At 42.2% G+C, this 20484-nt stretch overlaps 1 protein-coding gene across 1 annotated transcript in view; it reads right to left on the reverse strand.

Moving 5' to 3' along the window:
* The window catches only part of kcnq5b (potassium voltage-gated channel, KQT-like subfamily, member 5b), a 135461-nt gene extending 115634 nt beyond the window's left edge, over positions 1–19827 (reverse strand). Inside the window, exon 1 of the mRNA XM_081362521.1 lies at positions 19118–19827. Within this exon, the coding sequence (XP_081218647.1) occupies positions 19118–19470 (353 nt within the window). The 5' untranslated portion in view covers positions 19471–19827. The remainder of the gene's footprint in view (positions 1–19117) is intronic.
* Positions 19828–20484: the final 657 nt, after the last annotated feature.

Consider the following 20484-nt stretch of genomic DNA (forward strand, 5'->3'; position numbering starts at 1 on the left):
TATGGTTGCATCATTTCGGATTTTTAAAATTGCGCCACAGAGATAAGTGGTATAAACTGTTGACTTCTACCATTGTACAATATATAAATTACCTCCCAGCACAAAATCACCATGCTGTTTGGCTGTGTTAGATGAGCTTTTTAAAATAAATTTTACAAAATAACTCCACAGGAAAAACATTATAGGTTTTGAATGATATAAGATTATATGATCTGAATATCAAGTTTTGGTTAAACTCTCTCTTTAAAGCAAATGATATTCAGAAAGTTTGTCCCAATTGGAATGACCATGTGTAAATGAATTATCATAAGAAATTTGTACAAAATTTTAACAAGGCACAAATGTAGTTGTAAAAACTAGCAGTGTTATCATTTTATATTCTTTTCTAACATTTATTTTAGCACGAATTTTACAAGATATTAGATGCTCTGTTGCACAACGAATCCTCCGCCATCGTCATGTGATCATTGTGATTCCTGCTGCACTTTCACAGTCTGTGTGTGACTGCAGCTCGTGCTGGATGAGCAGAGTAGATGTTTACAATAATTTACACGTTGGTTTTTATTTTTTATAAAAACAGCAAAACGACAGTGTAGGAATGCAATCCTGAACAAAACATCAATTTTAACATAGAAAGACATTACATTTTCATCATCAGGAAGAAATTCTAGCATGCTAGCCAAAACAAAGGCACACTATCTTCCTGTAATGTGACAAAGAGAATTTTCTGATTTCCCCAATGGTCTTAACATGAGCTGGGGCGGATTAAGATGTAGTCTGGAATGAAACTGAAGAAGCCCTTGTTGATGCAGGTGGAACAGAGGGTGTTGAATGATTCACTGACTGCTATGGGACTGAATCCTGATTGATTCCTTGTTTGCTGGTCATAGTCAGGAGAATTTTTAGCTTTTCATCACTAGGCCTACAGGGGCACACTATCCAAAAATGCCCCCATATTTTAAAACTCTTTTTATTTTAATTGGCAATCATTGTCTTTGCATGCAGTACAGAGTCGATCATAAGCACACATTACATGATTGCTGAAATATCAGGGGGAAAAAATCTAATGTCGGATACGGTATAATATCCAACATCAGGAAAGGTTTATCAATGATAATTTATTGGGTATTTCACTAGAACTTGTGCCCCACATTTTTTATTGCCATTTAATATCAAAGAACATTTAATATCATTGGAACCTTTCCATTGCACAAAGGTTCTATATATCAGATTATTTAGATTAATAAGAACAAAATAAGATAACGACCACATGGGAAGGCAGAAGCCAATTGTAGAATAGTGTAAGACTGGTGAAGCCACATATCAGTGCTGGATGTCATGTATAAGAACTGATAGAAGTGAACAGGAAAAGGCAAAGTAAAAGGGTTTCCCATTTAAATAGGAACTCACACTGTGTCCTAGGATGCTAATGGGGAATGCCTCTGGCATGACTGCTGTCTGAAGCATGTCAAAACATAACAATAACATTGGCTGGCGACAGCCTATGACGTCACTACTGGTGCAACCAGAGTACAAAAGGGCAACTGTAATACACATTCACTTTCTTGTCTTCAGGAGCCATTTGTTTGTGACGTTTCGAAAGCAGTTATGGCATTGCGAGACTTTCAGGAAATGCGTACATCCGTGTCAGTGCTATCTGACACCTGATGATACACACAGTCTGTGCAAGATTTCCTTGGACGAGGTGCTCTAGGGCAGTGGTTCTCAATCCTGGTCCTGGGGACCCACAACTCTGCACATTTTATATGTCTCCTTTATCTGACACACCCAGTTCAGTTCAGAGCTCTTTCCTAACGAGATGATGATCTGAATCAGGTGTGTTAAATGAGGGAGATATACAAACTGTGCAGAGCTGTGGGTCCCCAGGACCAGGATTGAGAACCACTGCTCTAGGGGACTGAATGCGAGCATTGCGCGAGTTTCTCTATGAAAAAACTCTGCTCTCGTTTGTCCCTTTTCTCAAGGGAATTGGGACAATTGACCTATCGGTAAGCTCCTCCCCTCAAACGCAGATGAGCCAATGGCAGTTGAGTATCAATTGCATGAGGACCGGAACTCTGAAATCTTTAGGTTTTTAGGCTGCATGTGACGTCACATGTAAAAAGCAGAGTGTGCAGCGGGTCAGGCCGCTAGACAAGGACTGTGTTGCAGGCTTACCAGGCCGACTTGCTGAAAGACCTGGATCAGGGTCAGGGGCTCCACCCCTGAGACGGTAGCAGAACTGCACTGCACAACAGATCTATCTCAAGGCGGATCGATGGCAGCAATGGCGGCTATGGAGAGCCATATCTGGGTCAAAGTGGCAAACATCAAGGAAAAAGAGATAAGCGTTCTCCTCGAAGCGCCGGTTTCGCCCTCTGAGCTCTTCTGCACATCCGTGGAGACGGTGGTCGGGAAGTTCAGAGAGGTCGAAGGTGTGGTATGCAGCCTTCAAAACCTATATACCACACAGGTCCAGGTCCACACCACAAGCCTCGAGGGGGCCTGGCCTGTATTGTCGCCAATAGCACTCCTCCTCAGACCCAGGAAAAGTTAACTTGTACTGTAGTTGCAGTACAAATGAAAAACTTAGTTGTAAACTACTTGTGTACTCAAAGTTTACTACTGTTACACATAAAGTTTACTTAAAAGTATACTTTTATACACTAAAAATTGGGTAAATTTAGTCACAAGTAGTATTGAAACACACTTACAAGTATACTTACATTGATATTATACTTACTACATAAAGTTCATATAAACTTGAACTTTACTTAAGTATACTTAATAAAATAAACTTGAAGTATACTACTTGTTTTTGTAAGGGTTTGCATGACTGCATTTCCCAGAGACTGCAAAAAAATATTGGACAGTAAAACACAATAGGTAGAACCCAGACCAAATCTATATTATACTAGCATATTTGAAGGACACTTCATATGACAGTAGCGGGGAAAAAGACAATTTTTATTGCAAATCAGCATTTCTGAGGCAATTACGGGACCACTGGCAACCCAATTCTTTCAGATTGTATGTGTGTGAAGCTTAGGCAGAAGTGGCTGACGCCTGGGCCTGTCACAATGTCATGACTTTAATGCAGACTGAGGGTTTGAAGATAATTAACGCTGACCTGGGAACAGTCAAGGCTGGGCCGGAGTAAACTGAGGAGAAAGGGGAACAGGGAGGAACAGCATGGGGGAGGGTACAGGAAGTGGGGATATGAAAAAATATGAAGAGCTGCCCATGTGGAGATAGATTATAAGAGGACATATAAGAGGACATATTTGATGAAAACACTGAACAAAATAAATGTGAAAATTTATTCAGTCACACACAATGAACATTATTTTATAATAGAATTACCTATGAACATTTCCCATAACTTTAATCTTTAATGAAATTCTTTAATTAAAAAAAAAATGAGAAGAAAATCATTGGTTTGCTGATTTAAGCAAACATGGGGCTGATGAAGCTCAAAACTTATTTGAACTTTGAAAGTATCTATACATAAAACTATACATGTTCAAATTTGCTATTTTATTGTTTTAATTTAGTTTCCATTACATACAAAAAGCCAAGATCAACAATCCTGATTCACAATTCAATTAGATCACAAAATAACAGCTTATAGTAAAAAAAAACAAAAACATTTATACTAACTAAAACACAAAAATCATTAAGTCATCAACAAAATATCTGCCTCAATGCTTTAATAGTCTATTAAGTCACAAAATTAAACACATGGTAGCAATAAGAGACAACATTTACAGCAGCTGCATGTTGCTCTGTGATCAGGGTCAAATGAACACAATGCTTAAAGGGATAGTTCACCCAAAAATGATGATTTACTCACCCTCAAGCTATCCTAAGTGTATGACTATCTTCTTTCAGACAGACACAATCGAGTTATATTTAAAAATATCATTGCTCTTTCAAGCTTTATAATAGTAGTGAATGGCAGTCCTGATTTTTATGTCCAAAAAAGTGCATCCATCCATCATAAAAGTAATCTATATGACTCCAGGGGGAAAGGCCTTCTGAAGCAAAGCGATGGGTTATTATAAGAAAAAAATATCCATATTTAAAACTTTAAAAACTAAAAAAACTGGCAGACGGCCTACGCAAGTCGACTTGTGCCAAAAGAGTAACGTCTGAGAGTAGTGTAAGCTTTGATGCCTCTCACGGTTCAAACAAACAGGGTTGGGCAACAAACTCAAGCTCCTCTTTCATGACCAGTCTTTTGTTTTGCCCTTTTCTCTGCGCTTCTGCGTTCATCAATGCGTCAGTTCAGGCATTACTCTTACGCCATAAATCGATGCGTATGGCCATCTGTCAGAAGCTAGTTATTTTAGTTTATAAAGTTTTAAATATGGATATTTTTTCTTACACAAACGCATCGCTTCACTTCAGAAGGTCTTTATATACCCTTATTAAATATTCACCTTTTAAGTGTGTCTGCAGTCCGCTCAACAGCAAAACTTAATTGAATGTGACATACATGATTTCTAACTCACCCTTTTCCCATTCACAGTTCACACCAACACAGACACACGCACATCCTACAATACGAGTTAATTTCTAGCAAATTTTCCATACTTCCAGGAGCACAAATAAAATAAAGTTTTGGTTGGCCCACATCATGTAGCGTATTACAGAAACATGAAAAGGCCTGTTCTTTCTCACTGGTTAATAGCAAGAGAAGAGGGCAAAGGAGGATTAGGTCAGACCTGAGAACCGCTCTGGGAACTATGGCTGACCTGACCTCTAAGACTGGTTCACTCTCAAAGAGAAAGACCTTAAATATGAGCTACCCTCTGACTTCAAACTTCATCATCGCAAATAAATCTAAAGAAATACAGAAGGTCAACAAAGGTACACTATCTGGGAACATGGGCATATTTCAATTATGAATTCAAAGCAGACACACAAGTACGTGATGCATATTATATCATGAAAAATTACTTTTGATATATAAACTGCCATTTTTGCCATCTAAACCATTATTGACTGAATATTTATGAAGACTCTTGTAAACACACGATTCAAAAGTACAAGACATTTTGAACATTCAGATTTTGAACAGACATTCATCAGACTCATGCTTGTTTTTCCATCTGTAACATGGTGAAAGGTGAAAGAAAAAAAAAATGCATTAACACTGGATTGTTTATTTTGGAAGGTATTGGGGGTTGGATTGGACCTAGTGGAAACGGCAAGCCAAAGCTGGTAAGAGAGGTTCTTTCATTTGGAAACATGCAAACAAGGCTCTCTCTCTGTCTCTCATTTCACACTCACACCCAATACATACACACATATACACACTAAAGCATTTATTCAATTGCATGCTTCAAATCTGAAGGCTAAACACAAGTGGACAATATTCTAAAATAATAACTAGGGTCAATATGAAAAAGTCAGTGGTCAATACACTCACACACACATACAGTACAGTGTGTGTGTATATAGGCCTATATATATATATATATTCCTTTTTTCTAAAACTCAAAACAAAGATGGAATGACACTGTATGCAATGCTATTGTGGCATGTGGCGTATCTAGCACACTAAAGCCCAATTTATACTTGTGCATCTAACTCACGCCGTTGCTACGTCGTAGGCTGTGTGTAGCACACGTACTCTTCGGCATACCCTGACGTGCACCTCTCCAAAAATGAAACAACGCGTCAATTCTGCGCAGACACAAGCGCTGTGATTGGTCTGCTAGAACCACTCCCTCGGGTTTCACATGCTCCCTCTGCATGTAATTGCGCGTCAACGCGGACAACGACGCAGAAGTATAAATGAAAACCAACGCCTTGCCTATAGCGTAGAGGTTTCGGCGTAGGTCCGACGCAGAAGTATAAATCAGCATTTAAGTGTTATTTCACAGGAGACATTTTCAAGTAGAACTCCAATTGGGGACAGGCCTTCAAAAACAGGGATTGTCTTGTCACCCTATCTAATAGGTTTGGTCCTCTTAGATCTTTTTTTGCACAAACCCTATTCCATTCAAACCCTATTCCTTCTGTCCTCCTTTTGTTTATCAACTTGCATAGTGTTTTTTCCAACATAGACTCAATGGAAAGTTTCCAGATTGAATTTGAATGATGAAAGGTCAGATTATCAATTAATAAAGACATATTTTCATGCCGTTCCTTTCACAATATATGTTATGACCCCAAACATAGCTCCACATGTATGGCTGTTCTGATGTAACAAACTTGCTTGATAGCTCAACTGGTACAGCATTGCACTTGCGATGCAGAGTGCTTGGGTATTAAATGTAAATTCCATGAAACAAGAAGAGTCACAATAAAAAAAGCTTGAAGACTTGTAGAAGCAAGTTAAAATCAGCATGATTGCTATAGAAATTCTGTTTTTATCTCACATTTACTTTTGTTAGCATTAGCGGTTAGGTTTATGGTAGGGTTTATAGGTGCCATAAACATTTTTAGGGCCACTCGTCCAACATTTAATTTCCAAATTGCCACAATATGTACAACAACCAACATAATAAAACATTCACCTTTCAGATAAGGCTGAATAGCTTTTAGTGCCACTCAGTGGATATTTCACTTTGAAAGTGTCATCAAATGTACAAGAAGCATAGAGAAACACAAACTGAGGCTATTGCATTTTGTTTAGTTGCCAGGTTAAACCGGTCCCAAGTGAACCGTCATCTGAACTACAGGAACTACAGGAACTGCATCTGCAGAAAGTTCCTCTGACTGTTCCTCTTCTCAGCTCAAATACTACACCTGCAATAAGCTTTCGTTGTGGTAAATATATTCAACAGTGGGGGCAGCCCGGAGAAACCAGGGAAAACACATAAAGTCCTGAATGCCTCATTTACTAAAACTATGAACTTTACAAACATATATGTGACTCATTGTGTATGTGTTTGTCTATTAAGCAAGTTCGTTATGAGAAGGAGAAGTACAGTTTGCCCTTTATCTGAGTGTATGGGTAGAGTTATATCTGCAAGTGCTCACAATGTGAGTGCGGTTTCACAATGTGACCGGCAGCTTCCTGTATGGTGGTGTGTGAGTCTGTGAGAGGACGTGTCTGTTTGTAAGACACTACAGAGAGTGTCTTCTAAAACCTTAAACATGTGTATAACTGTCTCCCTGTTCAATGTGGCGTTAAAGTGAAACAAAGAGTTTGATTTGATCAAAATACCTTGCCTTTTATCTCACTACCTCTTTCACAGACTTTTAGTTTGACTCTCTGAGACTTTCTTTCCAAAAGAGCTCCAACATATATTCTTTTTGGCAACAGAAGCATAAAGTCAAAATTATATTAAAATATTGTCTTTCATGTACAAGTATGTTCCTGCTCTTAAAGTGAGCAATTTGATATCACTTCACATTGGCTACTGGTTAATCCAGCCTTTCTCAAAGTGGGTGCCCCCTGACTGTGTCAGGGGTGCCGCCAAAAAATTACGTAGGCTAAAAAAAAATAAAAAATCTGACATTTCATATATAAATATATTTGAATTTACATAAATACATTCTTCTTCTTTTAACCCTTTCGCACGTACGAACAGTCTAGGCTGGTCCCTGGAGCACCGGTGTGATTAGAACGGTCAGTGCATGACGTGATCAACTGCTAAATTCAAATGTGCTTTCGTTGGCTGGGGCTGAGCCAGAGACAGGCGCGCTCAGCTGTCACAACTTTTCAGTGTTTTCATCCACATAATGTTTGTTTTAGGTTTCAGACATAATTACTAAAAAAAACAATACATTTCTGTCAAAGGAAGAGGCAATAATAATAATTTATATTATAATTAGTTGTATTCATATCAGATACACATTGTGTAAGTAACTTTAATATTTACTCTATTCTTCTCCCAGTTCACCTGCCACTTACTTTTGTGTATTTCGGGTGAAGTGGATGAATTCACTTGTTGTAAATCCAACAGATCCGATTCTCTGAACTGCGTCTGCGGCACAAACTAACATGGCGGCGCCCATCGCGCATACAGCTCAACTAACGCGATCGTTATAATGGTTGTTTAAAAAACGCCTCGGTTACGACTGTAACCTCGGTTCCCTGAAGAGGGAACGAGCGTTGCGACGAGAATGACGCTATGGGGAACGCTTTGCGTGATGACGTCTTGAAGCACATGTAAAATCAGTCCAATGGTGTGGCGGAACGTCAGAGGCGGGTGACGTCACGTACCAGGAAGCTATAAAAGCCGGCCCGAAACAGAAAACGAAAGCTTCGTAAAAGTCTGAAGTCGAGCTGACAGGCATGAAGGAGATATGGCAAGGCGACGCAACGCTCGTTCCCTCTTCAGGGAACCGAGGTTACAGTCGTAACCGAGGCGTTCCCTTTCAAGGGAACTCCCGTTGCGTCGAGAATGACGCTATGGGGAACGTCTATACCAACGCCTCCATAGCTACGAATGTCTGTCCTGTGTGAAATCTAGAGAGCAGCATTAGGAAGACAAAACATGAGACCCTGGAGCAGAGTCTAGATCCAGAGAGTAAAACCTGACGAAAGTGTGCGGTGAGGACCAGCCTGCCGCATCACAGACGTCCTGTAAAGAAACTCCTGAAATAAGGGCCTTAGAGGCCGCCATACTCCTCGTCGAGTGCGACCGGACAGCCAAAGGAGAAGGCTGCCCAGCCGCCTCATAAGCAAGTGAGATAGCCTCGACCACCCACTTGCTCATCCTTTGCTTAGACACTGGACCTCCTTTGTTAGGGGACCCAAAGCACACAAATAATTGATCACTTTTACGCCACAGGGCAGCTCTGTGGACATATGCGTCTAACGCCCGCACAGGGCAAAGCAAATTATTAGCCTCCTGGTCAGCATTTTGAAAGGGAGGAGGACAGAAGGCCTGCAGAACAACAGGTCTGACCACATTAGTGGGGACCTTGGGGATATAACCCGGTCTTGGATGAAGAAACGCTTTAACCATACCCGGAGCAAACTCTAAGCATGACGGAGCAACTGACAATGCTTGAAGATCCCCTATTCTCTTGAGAGAAGAAATAGCAAGGAGAAAAAGAGCTTTCAGAGTTAAAAACTTCTCAGGAACCTCCTCAATGGGCTCAAAGGGGGCCAGGGACAAGCCTTGTAATGCAATGGACAGGTCCCAAGGCGGAACCCTAGAGCGAACTGCAGGCCTCAGCCTCCAAGTGCCACGAAGGAAACGAGATATCAAAGGGTCTTTCCCCACAGACATTCCACCCAAAGGAATGTGGTAAGCACCTATGGCCGCCACATAAACCTTTAAAGTGGACGGGGTCAGACCTGCCGTGAACCGGTCTTGCAGGAACTCCAGCACTGTACCAATTGGGCAGTTAACTGGGTCCAACCGACGGTCACTACACCAAGAAGTGAAGACTCTCCACTTCAGGGCATAAAGTTTCCTCGTGGAGGGAGCTCTGGACTGTAGAATGGTCTCAACAACCTCAGTTGAGAGACCTGACTCTATGAGCTGGGCCCCCTCAGAGGCCAAGCCCACAGGTTCCACAGTTCTGGGCGGGGGTGATATATTGAGCCCCCTGCCTGGGACAGAAGGTCTCTCCTGACGGGTAACTCCAGAGGATGCCCGTCGAGGAGGGAGACCAGATCGGGAAACCATACTCTGCCCGGCCAGCGCGGGGCTATCAGAAGCAGGCAAACCCGGTCCCTGCGAACTCTCTCCAGAACTCCCGGGAGCAGAGCCACTGGGGGAAAGGCGTACAGACGTAGCCTCGGCCACGTCTGAACCATAGCATCCAGTCCCAGAGGAGCTGGATGCGTGAGGGAGAACCAAAGTGGACAGTGAGAAGTCTCTCGAGACGCAAACAGATCCACTTGTGCTTGGCCGAACTCCCTCCATATCAGCTCCACCACCTCGGGGTGGAGCCTCCATTCCCCGGGCCTCGGCCCCTGCCTCGACAGAGTGTCTGCTCCTAAATTCTGGACCCCGGGGATGTAAGCTGCCCTGAGTGACAGTAACTTCCCCTGGGACCACAAGAGGATATGGCGTGCCAAGTTGGATAACGGGCGCGAGCGCAAACCCCCTTGGTGGTTGATATAGGCGACTACCGACGTGTTGTCCGTATGTACTAGCACATGGTGTCCCCTGAGATCTGTGATAAAGCTCCTCAGAGCCCGGAAGACAGCTAACATCTCTAGGCGATTGATATGCCAGGAACGATGATGGTCTTCCCACAGACCTTGAGCTGAGCGACCCTCCAGGATCGCTCCCCAACCCGTGAGGGAAGCATCCGTCGTTAGCAGTTTGCGACGACAAGGAGCTCCCAACACTGGGCCCTGGGACAGGAACCAAGGTTTCTTCCACATAACCAGGGCACGTAAGCATCGCCGCGTGACCCTGATTGTGCGAAATGGGTTGCCCCTCGGGGAAAACCCCCTGGTCCTGAGCCACCACTGCAGGGGCCTCATGTGTAGCAGTCCAAAAGGTATCACGTTGGACGCTGCTGCCATGAGACCCAACAGTCTCTGGAACTGTTTGACAGTGAGTAGCTGGCCTAGCTTTACACTTTTCACAGCTGCAAGGATGGACTCTATACGTGGCGGTGACAGGCGCGCCTGCATCGACACTGAATCCCAAACTACGCCTAAAAAAGTGGTCCTCTGGAGTGGAGAAAGCACACTCTTCTTGGCGTTCAGCCGTAACCCCAACTCTTTCATGTGGGCGAGAACAACATCTCGATGTTGAACCGCCAACTGATGCGACTGAGCTAAAATCAACCAATCGTCGATGTAGTTCATGATGCGAATACCTTGGAGGCGCAGCGGCGCCAGAGCTGCATCCATGCATTTGGTGAAAGTGCGGGGTGATAAAGCTAGGCCGAATGGAAGAACACGATATTGGTATGCTTTGCCCCCGAAAGCAAACCTCAGGAACTTCCAATGACACGGACGGATGGAAATATGGAAATATGCGTCCTTGAGGTCTATCGTGACAAACCAGTCCTCGGACCTGATCTGTGGCACGATCTGTCTCAATGTTAACATTTTGAACTTGAGCTGCATGACTGACTCGTTCAGAACTCGAAGATCTAAAATGGGACGCAATCCCCCGTCCTTTTTCGGAACTATGAAATACCGGCTGTAAAATCCGGTTTCCCTGTTGGAGGGAGGTACATATTCTATGGCCCCTTTCTCTAACAGAGTGTTTACTTCCTGTTCCATAACCAGAACCTGCTCGGGGCCCACCACTGTGGGCAGGACCCCCATAAACCGAGGTGGGCGTTTTTTGAATTGTATCTGATACCCTTTTTCCACGGTCTGCAGGACTTTTTCCCAGCAGCCTTCTTGGCGGTAATGACGGTCCGCAGATCCGTCCTACCCCTCGAAGATTGCTGGGTTTGAGCGCGCCCTCCGTGTCCCCGTGATTTTTGTGGGGGAGCACGGGAGGACACGCTCTGTTTTTGAGTGGCACGATGTTCATCGCTCTCTTTAGAGGAGTGAGGCTGCTCCCGCTCAGCAGCCTCAAAGAATGAACGGCGGGGGAGAAGTTTTTGAAGCGCAACTGCCTGTTTAGAAGCTTCTTGAGATTTAGCAACCGCACTGTTAACAGCATCGCCAAACAGACCAACAGTGGAGACCGGAGCATCTAAGAGAACATGCTTTTCTTTATCTTTTATGTCACTCAGATTGAGCCACAGATGCCTCTCAGTGGCCACCAGGGCTGCCATAGACCGCCCGATTGATTTAGCGGTCTCCTTGGTGGCCCTGAGAGACAGGTCTGTGGCTCTGCGTAGTTCAGCCACCGTATCTGGACCAATTCCCCCGCCCTCCTCTAAATCACCCAGCAATTCAGCCTGATAGGCCTGCATAATGGACATCGTATGCAGACACGCTGCTGCTTGACCAGCGGCTGCATACGATTTATGAACCAGTGAAGATGTCATTTTCACTGGTTTAGAAGGAAGTGTAGGAGTCTTTAGGGAAGATGCCGTTGCTGGAGAGAGATAGCTCGCAAGCGTCTCTTCCACCTTCGGCATCTCCCCATAACCATGCTCTTTATATTTGTGAATAGAAGAGTAGTGGGATGTGTTTGGTGTAAAAACTCTATATGAAACTGGTTTCCCCCACGATCTCGACACCTCGGTGTGGAGATCGGGGAAAAACGGAAGACTCCTGCGCTGGGGCTGCGCACGAGATGGCAGGAAGCGCTCGTCGAGTTTGCTTTTCGAACGAACGTCCTGCCTATCCTCTGGCCACTCAATAGACAGTCTGTCAACGGCTCTAGTAATCACATCGAGCAGTTCCTCAAACGCGTGAGACTGAGGTGGCGAATCCTCAGACTCAGCTTCAATACTCACAACATCCAACTCCTCAGAGCTGGATAGTTGCAGTACTGGTGCCTCCATCGGGGGGGAAGAAACCGCAGCGCGTGCTTCCACACCCTGATGAGAGGCACTGGATCTGTCAGTAAGAGGCTGAGATAAGGCAGAGCCCGTCTCAACATCCACTGACAGATCCATTTGCGAACCCCAGGTCTGAGATCGCCGCCGAGCCTCAGCCGCGGCGGGACCCGAGCCCTGGGGAACGTGGTCGGGATTGAACCGAGCCAAACGGGATCGGAGCGTACGCAATGGAAGCGCACAGCAATGCACACAGTCACCACCCTCGAGTGCTGACTGGGCATGCTCCTCTCCCAAACAAACAACACAAAGAGTGTGTGTGTCACCTCCCGTTAAATAACGCGGGCAGGGATGGACACACACTCGATACTGCTGCTTGCTCGCCATACTGAATAATATATATATATATATATAGACAGACAACACCAAATAACAAGGACAGATTTCAACACAGAGCGCAACTGAAGACTCAGAAAGCTTTCGTTTTCTGTTTCGGGCCGGCTTTTATAGCTTCCTGGTACGTGACGTCACCCGCCTCTGACGTTCCGCCACACCATTGGACTGATTTTACATGTGCTTCAAGACGTCATCACGCAAAGCGTTCCCCATAGCGTCATTCTCGACGCAACGGGAGTTCCCTTGAAAGGGAACAAAACACTTCCTCTTGCATATATTTGACAATCGGAATATCAGATATTTCATGCCATATCTAACAAATTTGTGAATATTTTGAATAAAAAAGTAAAAATGACATAAAAGCAGATCCTAATTCATTCATCTCTGTTGTTGCTGCGGTGTGTCACGTGACAAGCAATGACGCGTCACCATGGAAACCATAAAGTGACACATTCTAAATAACGGTCCCCTTGAAAAACTCACGCTGGGGGGGTCAGCCAGAATATATTAAATTTACGTGTGAAAGGGTTAAACATATTATGAACGGATTAATAAAATTGTCAATTCATTTTAGATAAATATATATATATATATACATATATATAATTTGCATTTGCATTTGGGTTATGCAGTGTTTTTAAATTATATTTTACACTGGGGTGCCTTGAGATTTTATGCACTTTTGAAAGGTGCCCTGACTGAAAAAAGTTTGAGAAAGGCTGGGTTAATCCATTCACACTTCCATTTTCCAAACTGCCTGTCCCATGTAGGGTCACAGGGATACTGGAGCCTATCCCACAGGAAAACACCCTGGATGGAGGGCCAGTCCATCTCAGATATTGGAAAATGCTAACCAATAGTCAAAAAGCTTTTTATTAACTTAATATTCAGTCTGGCTGCATTCTGGTGTAGAACTCTCACTTTTTTTTTACGATCCAATCCACTCCTGCCCAACATTTATTCTCATTGAATACCTTTACACTTTTACATCACATTATTGATGTAAGTGGATTATGAAATGCAGTTTACATTGACTAAAGGGATCATTTCAGAAGAAGATATTTTGAAAAGTCTTTTGTCCTTCAAAAAGAACGTCATTTAGGCCCATTGTAGGCGTTCACTGCATAAACACATTTTTTTTGTCATTTTTTGGGTGAACTATGTCTTTGAAAATCATTACCTAACTAGAAAACAGCCGTATAGAGGAAATGGTGACACAGTGATCTGCATATGTAATGTGTGGTATATGTGGAAAGTGTGAAGGGGGAGAGTACGGTAAAATGTTACAGCAAAACAGAGCAGCATAGCCACCAAGAGGTCAATAACAACTCCACCAACATGCTTAAAACATGGCAGTGGTGTGTTTCATTTGACTTCAGTGACACACATTTAAAATATTCGAACTGAGCCCCCTGGGTGACATATTTAAGATGGCCGTTATTTCAGAATGTGTCACATTTCTATTTCCATTGAGACACCTCAAGTTTGACACGCCTCAACCACAATGGCGCTTAATGACTGATGTATCAGTTTTATTTATTTTTATTTTTCATTTAAAATATTCACAAGCTATTGATTTTGAAATAGAATCAGTCTGTTGGATGTACAAAAGGTAATACATCCACTTCTTCAGAAAGACATGAAAGAAAGTGGCTGGTGAACTGGGCAAAGAATAAAGTAAACTTGAAATACAATGTGTTTCTGACATGAATGAACCGTTTTTCCCCCGCTTAATTTTCTGCTTCCATAGACATCAGTTTGTATTTGACAAATTATAAATATTTTTGCTTGTACTTATGTGTATTTAAATGTCTGAAACCTAAAATAAACATTATGTGGTTGAAAACCCTGAAAAGTTGTGAAATATGAAAATGCTCAGCGCCAGCAAAAGAAGATTTATTACGTACTCCTAGGCTAAATAGTTTTGCGTTGCACAATTAAACTTAGTTGAAACATAAATAGCGTCTTGAATTTAGGGGCTACTATTGGCTCATTGAAGATAAACAATATTTGATTAGGGACCAGACTAGAATGATCACACGTCAAAGGGTCAAACTATCACATGCCTGAAATGCCAGTGCAAGAGTGAAAACCAAAATAGTTAACAGGTTCTAAAAAATAAATGTGTCAAGTCTTAGACAAGAAGTGGAATGGGCAGTGGAATGGGGGCAAAAATGCAAGGTCTCAGCTTGAGCACCACATTTTTAGAACGTGTAATGCTCGAGATGTTGCAAAAAACACAAGACGCGAGCCCAGCGGTTATACACCTCATCTAGTGCGTGTTTACATAGAAAAACAATGTAAAAGCGCATTCGAATGGAAAACCGCGTTCTGTGTGAATGTTCTCTAAACAATGGGAAAATTGTGTCACTCAGCCGAGTTTTTTCTGATTCTTTTTTACAGAGTTAGCTAATATTATGAGCACCATTTTTTAAAAGCCCCTCAGAAAAAAGGCTCTGCTCTCTGCCTGACTGACATAAAAAAGAGCAACATGGCCTCTGTCACTTTCCTTTCAAATGCCTGCTGTCTCTTTCTCCTCTAGCAGCTGTCAATCACCTTCAAGTGTCACACTTTTATGAGGCTTCGAGGCCAAGCATCTGCTGAAAAGCATCAGGGCTGAAGGAAGAAGGTGAAAATTCTGAAGACTGAGCTTTTTAATGATTTCATTAGGATGTAATGTAATATTTTTAACACAGAGTTGCATTGACGTGACAGAGCTTGCGTTCCCAAACTGCTTAGATTATTGAATCATTTTATATTCTGTTTTGATTTAATAATTATTCTCTTTCTCTCTCTGTGTGTGATCTATTAGTGATAAAACACATAATCCCGGGGGGGCTCAAACGCACCTATAACTACCAATAGCATAGCGCATTTAGTCGGTTGTGACCCAAGCAGCGAATATGCTGGTAGCATGGGAGAAGGGCTTCCTGAGTAAACGTCGGGCTTCCCGGAAAGTCGCACCCCCAAGTTTGTCCCAAGGATGTCTCATGAGGAGTGCGGCACAACAGTGAGAGGAGAGGGTTTTAAATAAAGAGACGATTTATACATCAGTGTGGCTTATCTAAAGTAAATCCTGCTTCTGCTCAATATACATTACTAAATTATTATTGTACTTTGCTTACCGTTAATTAACATTCAGATTCACCCTAGAGACAAAACAGATTACATGTTCATTGCATTTTGACCCGATATTGTAATTTACACAAACTTGCAGGCATTCTAGAGAAAAATGCAGGACCAACAATTGACTTCACTTATACCATTTCTAAACAGGTGGTTGTTTGTAAAATCAATAGAAAAAAATAAACAAAACTGATGCCAACAAGACAACATCATCTTTTGTGAACCATTTTCGAAATAGATCTGAAAGAAAATAATATCATAAGATACTAAAATATCTGCTTAATAATAATAATAATAATAATAATAATAATAATAATAGGATGTCAGTTTAAAAGTAGCCTAATTAATAATACTCTAAATATTCCCTGATGTAGACCAATAATCCTTATCGCAAAAATCTGACGATGATAAACATTTAAAGGCACAATATGTATTTTTTTTTTGCTTTAAAAATATAAAAAAATCACTATATCTATATATTTATTTATATAGTTATATATTTTTTAAAGTTGTGTATTTACATTATCCCGACAGTTCCAATTAACTTCTAAATCCAGAGAAATTAATATTTTAATTCGAAGACACGGACCGTGTCTTTATTTCCGTTTTGTCGCAGTAAATGGCGTCATATCCGCATTGTCCCTGGTTTCCGCCTATGGTTTCCGCTCGTACTGCCATGGTAACCAGAGCTATGAGCAGAGCCCTCTGATTAACCAAAGCGACAGACGCAGACAACTGTGGAGTTCGCAATGTCTATCTGCACTCTGTTGTTGTCTCGTTCAAACATTATGGACTATGGCAAGCAGACTTTGGATAAAAAAGAGAACTAAAACGAGAATCAATATCAGCGCGGTGTTTTCGAGATGCCTAGAGCTCCCATAGACAGTATATAAACGAGAGCTCCACGTCCGAGACTTTGACCGCTCCTACATGTACTTTATTAAACAGGTGAGCACATTTACATAAAACTAATCAATTTTATATAGTTCAACAATGATAAAATGTTAGAATATGATCTGTATGTTATTCTAATGTTGATCTAGCTTACTGCTAGTCTCATACAGACAAACTAACACATACTTTTCAACACACTCAAATGCAGTTTAGTGTGATAGTGTAATGTTAGACCAAGTGAAACTGCGCTGCGTTACCTCACAAGTTTAATTTGTCTAATAAACTGACCTGTGAGTAGTAATTCTGCGTGTAGTTCGGTAGAATGAAATGTCCATATTCCTTTTATATCCACGGGAGCTCGCGTCGCGTGTGGAGCTGATTGCTGTCTCTTAGCAATCCCGAACTGCTTCATATCACAGTCACGATAAAAGCATCGATGTATTCAGTCATCCATAAACATTAGATCGGTCGGCTTGACGTTAACGACAACATCCATAATTCTTAGCAAATGTTGCGTCATCAAACTACGCCTTTGTTATTGTAAAGAGGTTAGCGACCCCTAGTGGAGAAAAATTCTATACTGTGGCTTTAAAGGTGGTATCAGTGATTTCAGGCCCAAAAATATTTTTATCACTTTCATCTAATCTTTCCTAACGATCCGCTAGCTGCCCGCCCCCTGTCGGTGATTGGTTGGAACACTATTTGTTTTGGTTTTGAGTGTTTGGCTAAACCAATTGTTTTTGTGTGCAGATCTCAGAGCCTAGGCTGCCTACAGAGACGCGTTTTTTGATGGCATGCTTATGGGGCGGGCAGCTAGCGGATCGTTAGGAAAGATTAGATGAATGTGATAAAATATTTTTGGGCCTGAAATCACTGATACCACCTTTAAGGGATAAGGCAAAAACCTTATCTCTCATACCCTCACATAACACACCTCCTCCTTATTATCCTTCATTATCTGAAGAGTGCGGTGTTTGGGCTTGCAAAGAACACTTGGTGAGGAATAAAACGTATTGGGACTTGTCCTTATCCTTGTGGAACACACAACAACAAGACCGAAAAAAACAGTAACATAACCTGTCTCAACTACCCAGCCTTATAAAAGGCTCATCTGAGGACAAACAATGCAACACTAAGTGAAATTAAATCCTAAAACCAAATGGACTTGCGAGAATTTATGAGCAACTGCACGAATAAACAAAGCACTGAAGGAATGAAAATAAGAGCTCCCGCTTAAAGAGTTAGATAACATGTGCAGATGTTGAAGCCTGTTCTTGTCTTTCAGCAGGCTGTGCATGGACACAAGATTTGCACAAAACCTCATGCCATCAAATGACCTTTTCACATAAACGGGAAATTAGATTTCTTTAGGAGAAGAAATTTGACTGACCACGTCATAAACCTGGGTCACTTCTCATCTATTTGTGCCTTAAAGAAATGAAGATGAAAAAGCATAAAAAACTCTTGACTGAATCCAAATAAACATAAACTCCATGATGCAAGCTTATATCCTCTGGTCATTCCAGACCTGTTTTGATATTCCAAGTCTTTTGGAGTAATACAAAAGCTGTATGTGAGGAATCCTCCAAATGTATGTTATGCGCTGAATATCTTCCCCGTCTTAAGTTAAACTTGTGAACCAAATATGTCTGTTTCATGAATGAAGACTAGGAATATAGCAGATAAACAGCACCACTTTCATGATATTGGAAGCTCCAGTCCCCAAATCATGTGTGGAAAAGAGTAACCAGGACATGCTGCAAAACTTCTCCCTTTGTGTTCAAGTTAAGAAAGAAAGTCTTAGATTTCAAACAACATAAAAATAGTTACTATATATTTGTGTCTGTTTGCGCCTGCTGAGTGTTCATCAGTGTCTAATGAGAAGCTCTTGAAGTCTTCCCCATCAGACCACATCAAACTATTAGTCTTATTCTGAATGAACATTTAGCATGTCATTTTTTATGAAAATACGTTGACTGAAAATTCAAGACCCAGTCCTAAAAGAACAATACAAGCATTTTGATACAGTGATGTTTTCTGTGTAGTCTGTCAGCTTAACAAGCTCTGCTGTTATCATCGCAAAACAAAAGGCAGAGTAATCACAACATCAAGTTAAAGGCGAATATCACATTCTCCTTAAGAGAAATGTATAATTTACTATTTCATTCCACATCTTGTTCTCTGTAGGCCTATATCAAACATACACAGATCCCACATCCCAGGGACGTTTCCTTTCATACGTGGCAAAAGTAGGAAAAAAAACTTAAAAGCAACAGGTACATTTTCTAGTTGAAAAACTTTGAGACACCAAGCAACGCTTTCCATATCACGCAAGCACAATGTTAATAAACGCTGCACTTACACAAAAGCGTGGTAGATAAAAGCCCATGATCTGGGTCTCTCCAGCACGTTGTACAGGTAGTTCTGAAACCTCCGGTAGCGCGCGTTTCTCCGGCCGCTTTGCGCTCCGTACACCAGAGGCTTCCCGAGCAGACTCAGCCGAGCGCCCTGCTTCCCCCGGTCTCTTTCCGTAACCGATGCACCTGTGCCGGCATGAGATGCGGACAACAGGCCGTCCCCCGGCCGTGAACAATTGTTCTTCATTCTATTACCGCATTCCACATTATTCAATCCGTAACTTTCGGCGTCGTGCCCGGGAGAAGTGTTCATCCAGAGGCCGGAGCCGCTCTCATCTCCGCTGTGGTTGCGGGGCATGGCATCACCAAAGCGGTCCCAAATACGCGTAGCATGCGTATTGTTATATGTATCTCCGGTAGACGCAACGGGAGAGCCAAGAAACTACCAACGCGAAATGTCAAAAGGACTCAAAATATAGTACAATTATCCTTCGGTCGTGACGCGCGAACGCCACTTTCTTCGCTTCTATGGACACACTTCAGTAAATGGGAAGTGTATAATGTCACTGCTTGTGGCGCTGACCCACAAGAAGAGCCCGTCAAAGTGACTTTATGTCTGCAGTTGAGTCTTGCGTGTACAGCTCGCGTTACTCCAGCGCGCGCGCTTTTGATGTCGCTCCACTCACACGTTTACTGCGCACAGGAAATCTACTGTGCCATTCCGCGTGCTCGTGCAAGGGCACAAATAACGCGTTACCGTAATAAGCATGCAAATATTCCCAATCATGATCCGCTGTCCTTTCCGACGCGAGCCTGCGGTAATTCAATTTGCATGAACAAAGGAATTTCAGTGTTTCGCCGGCTGATAATAAAGCTGACGGTTGAAGATTCATGTGTTTATATAGTCAAATGTTTATTTGCATAACAACTCGTTCTTGAAATCGTAGTTCCTAAAGTTGAATTGACACAGTGTCTCAGTGACAGACCACAAGGCTATGCTACCTTTCAGGAATCAATCATGTTAAAAAGAAAAGAAAACGGATGCGAATTATTAAGATGAGCGATCAAGGCTTTAGCCCCTCAAATGTCAAAGCAAACTGATGGACGGGGGTCTCTCGGAAAGTTTTTTTTTTTCCCTGCATATTACATAAGGAACGTTTCAGCGTTTTTAAACGTTCATTTGAATTCAGAATACACCAGAAATCGCGTTTGCCCAAATAATGTATATGTTAAAGGGACTTGGTTTGCACGAGGAGGTAACCATAGCAACACTAGGCTATATGTCGGCTCTTTCAAAAGACGTGAGACTAGCGTCAACAAATTGAGCCCCATGAATTGCTATAGAAATTCGTTGTATAAGTGATTGCATAAT

Source organism: Scardinius erythrophthalmus (assembly GCF_964197995.2).
Source record: "Scardinius erythrophthalmus genome assembly, chromosome: 3".
In the NCBI taxonomy this organism is placed as follows: Eukaryota; Metazoa; Chordata; class Actinopteri; order Cypriniformes; family Leuciscidae; genus Scardinius; species Scardinius erythrophthalmus.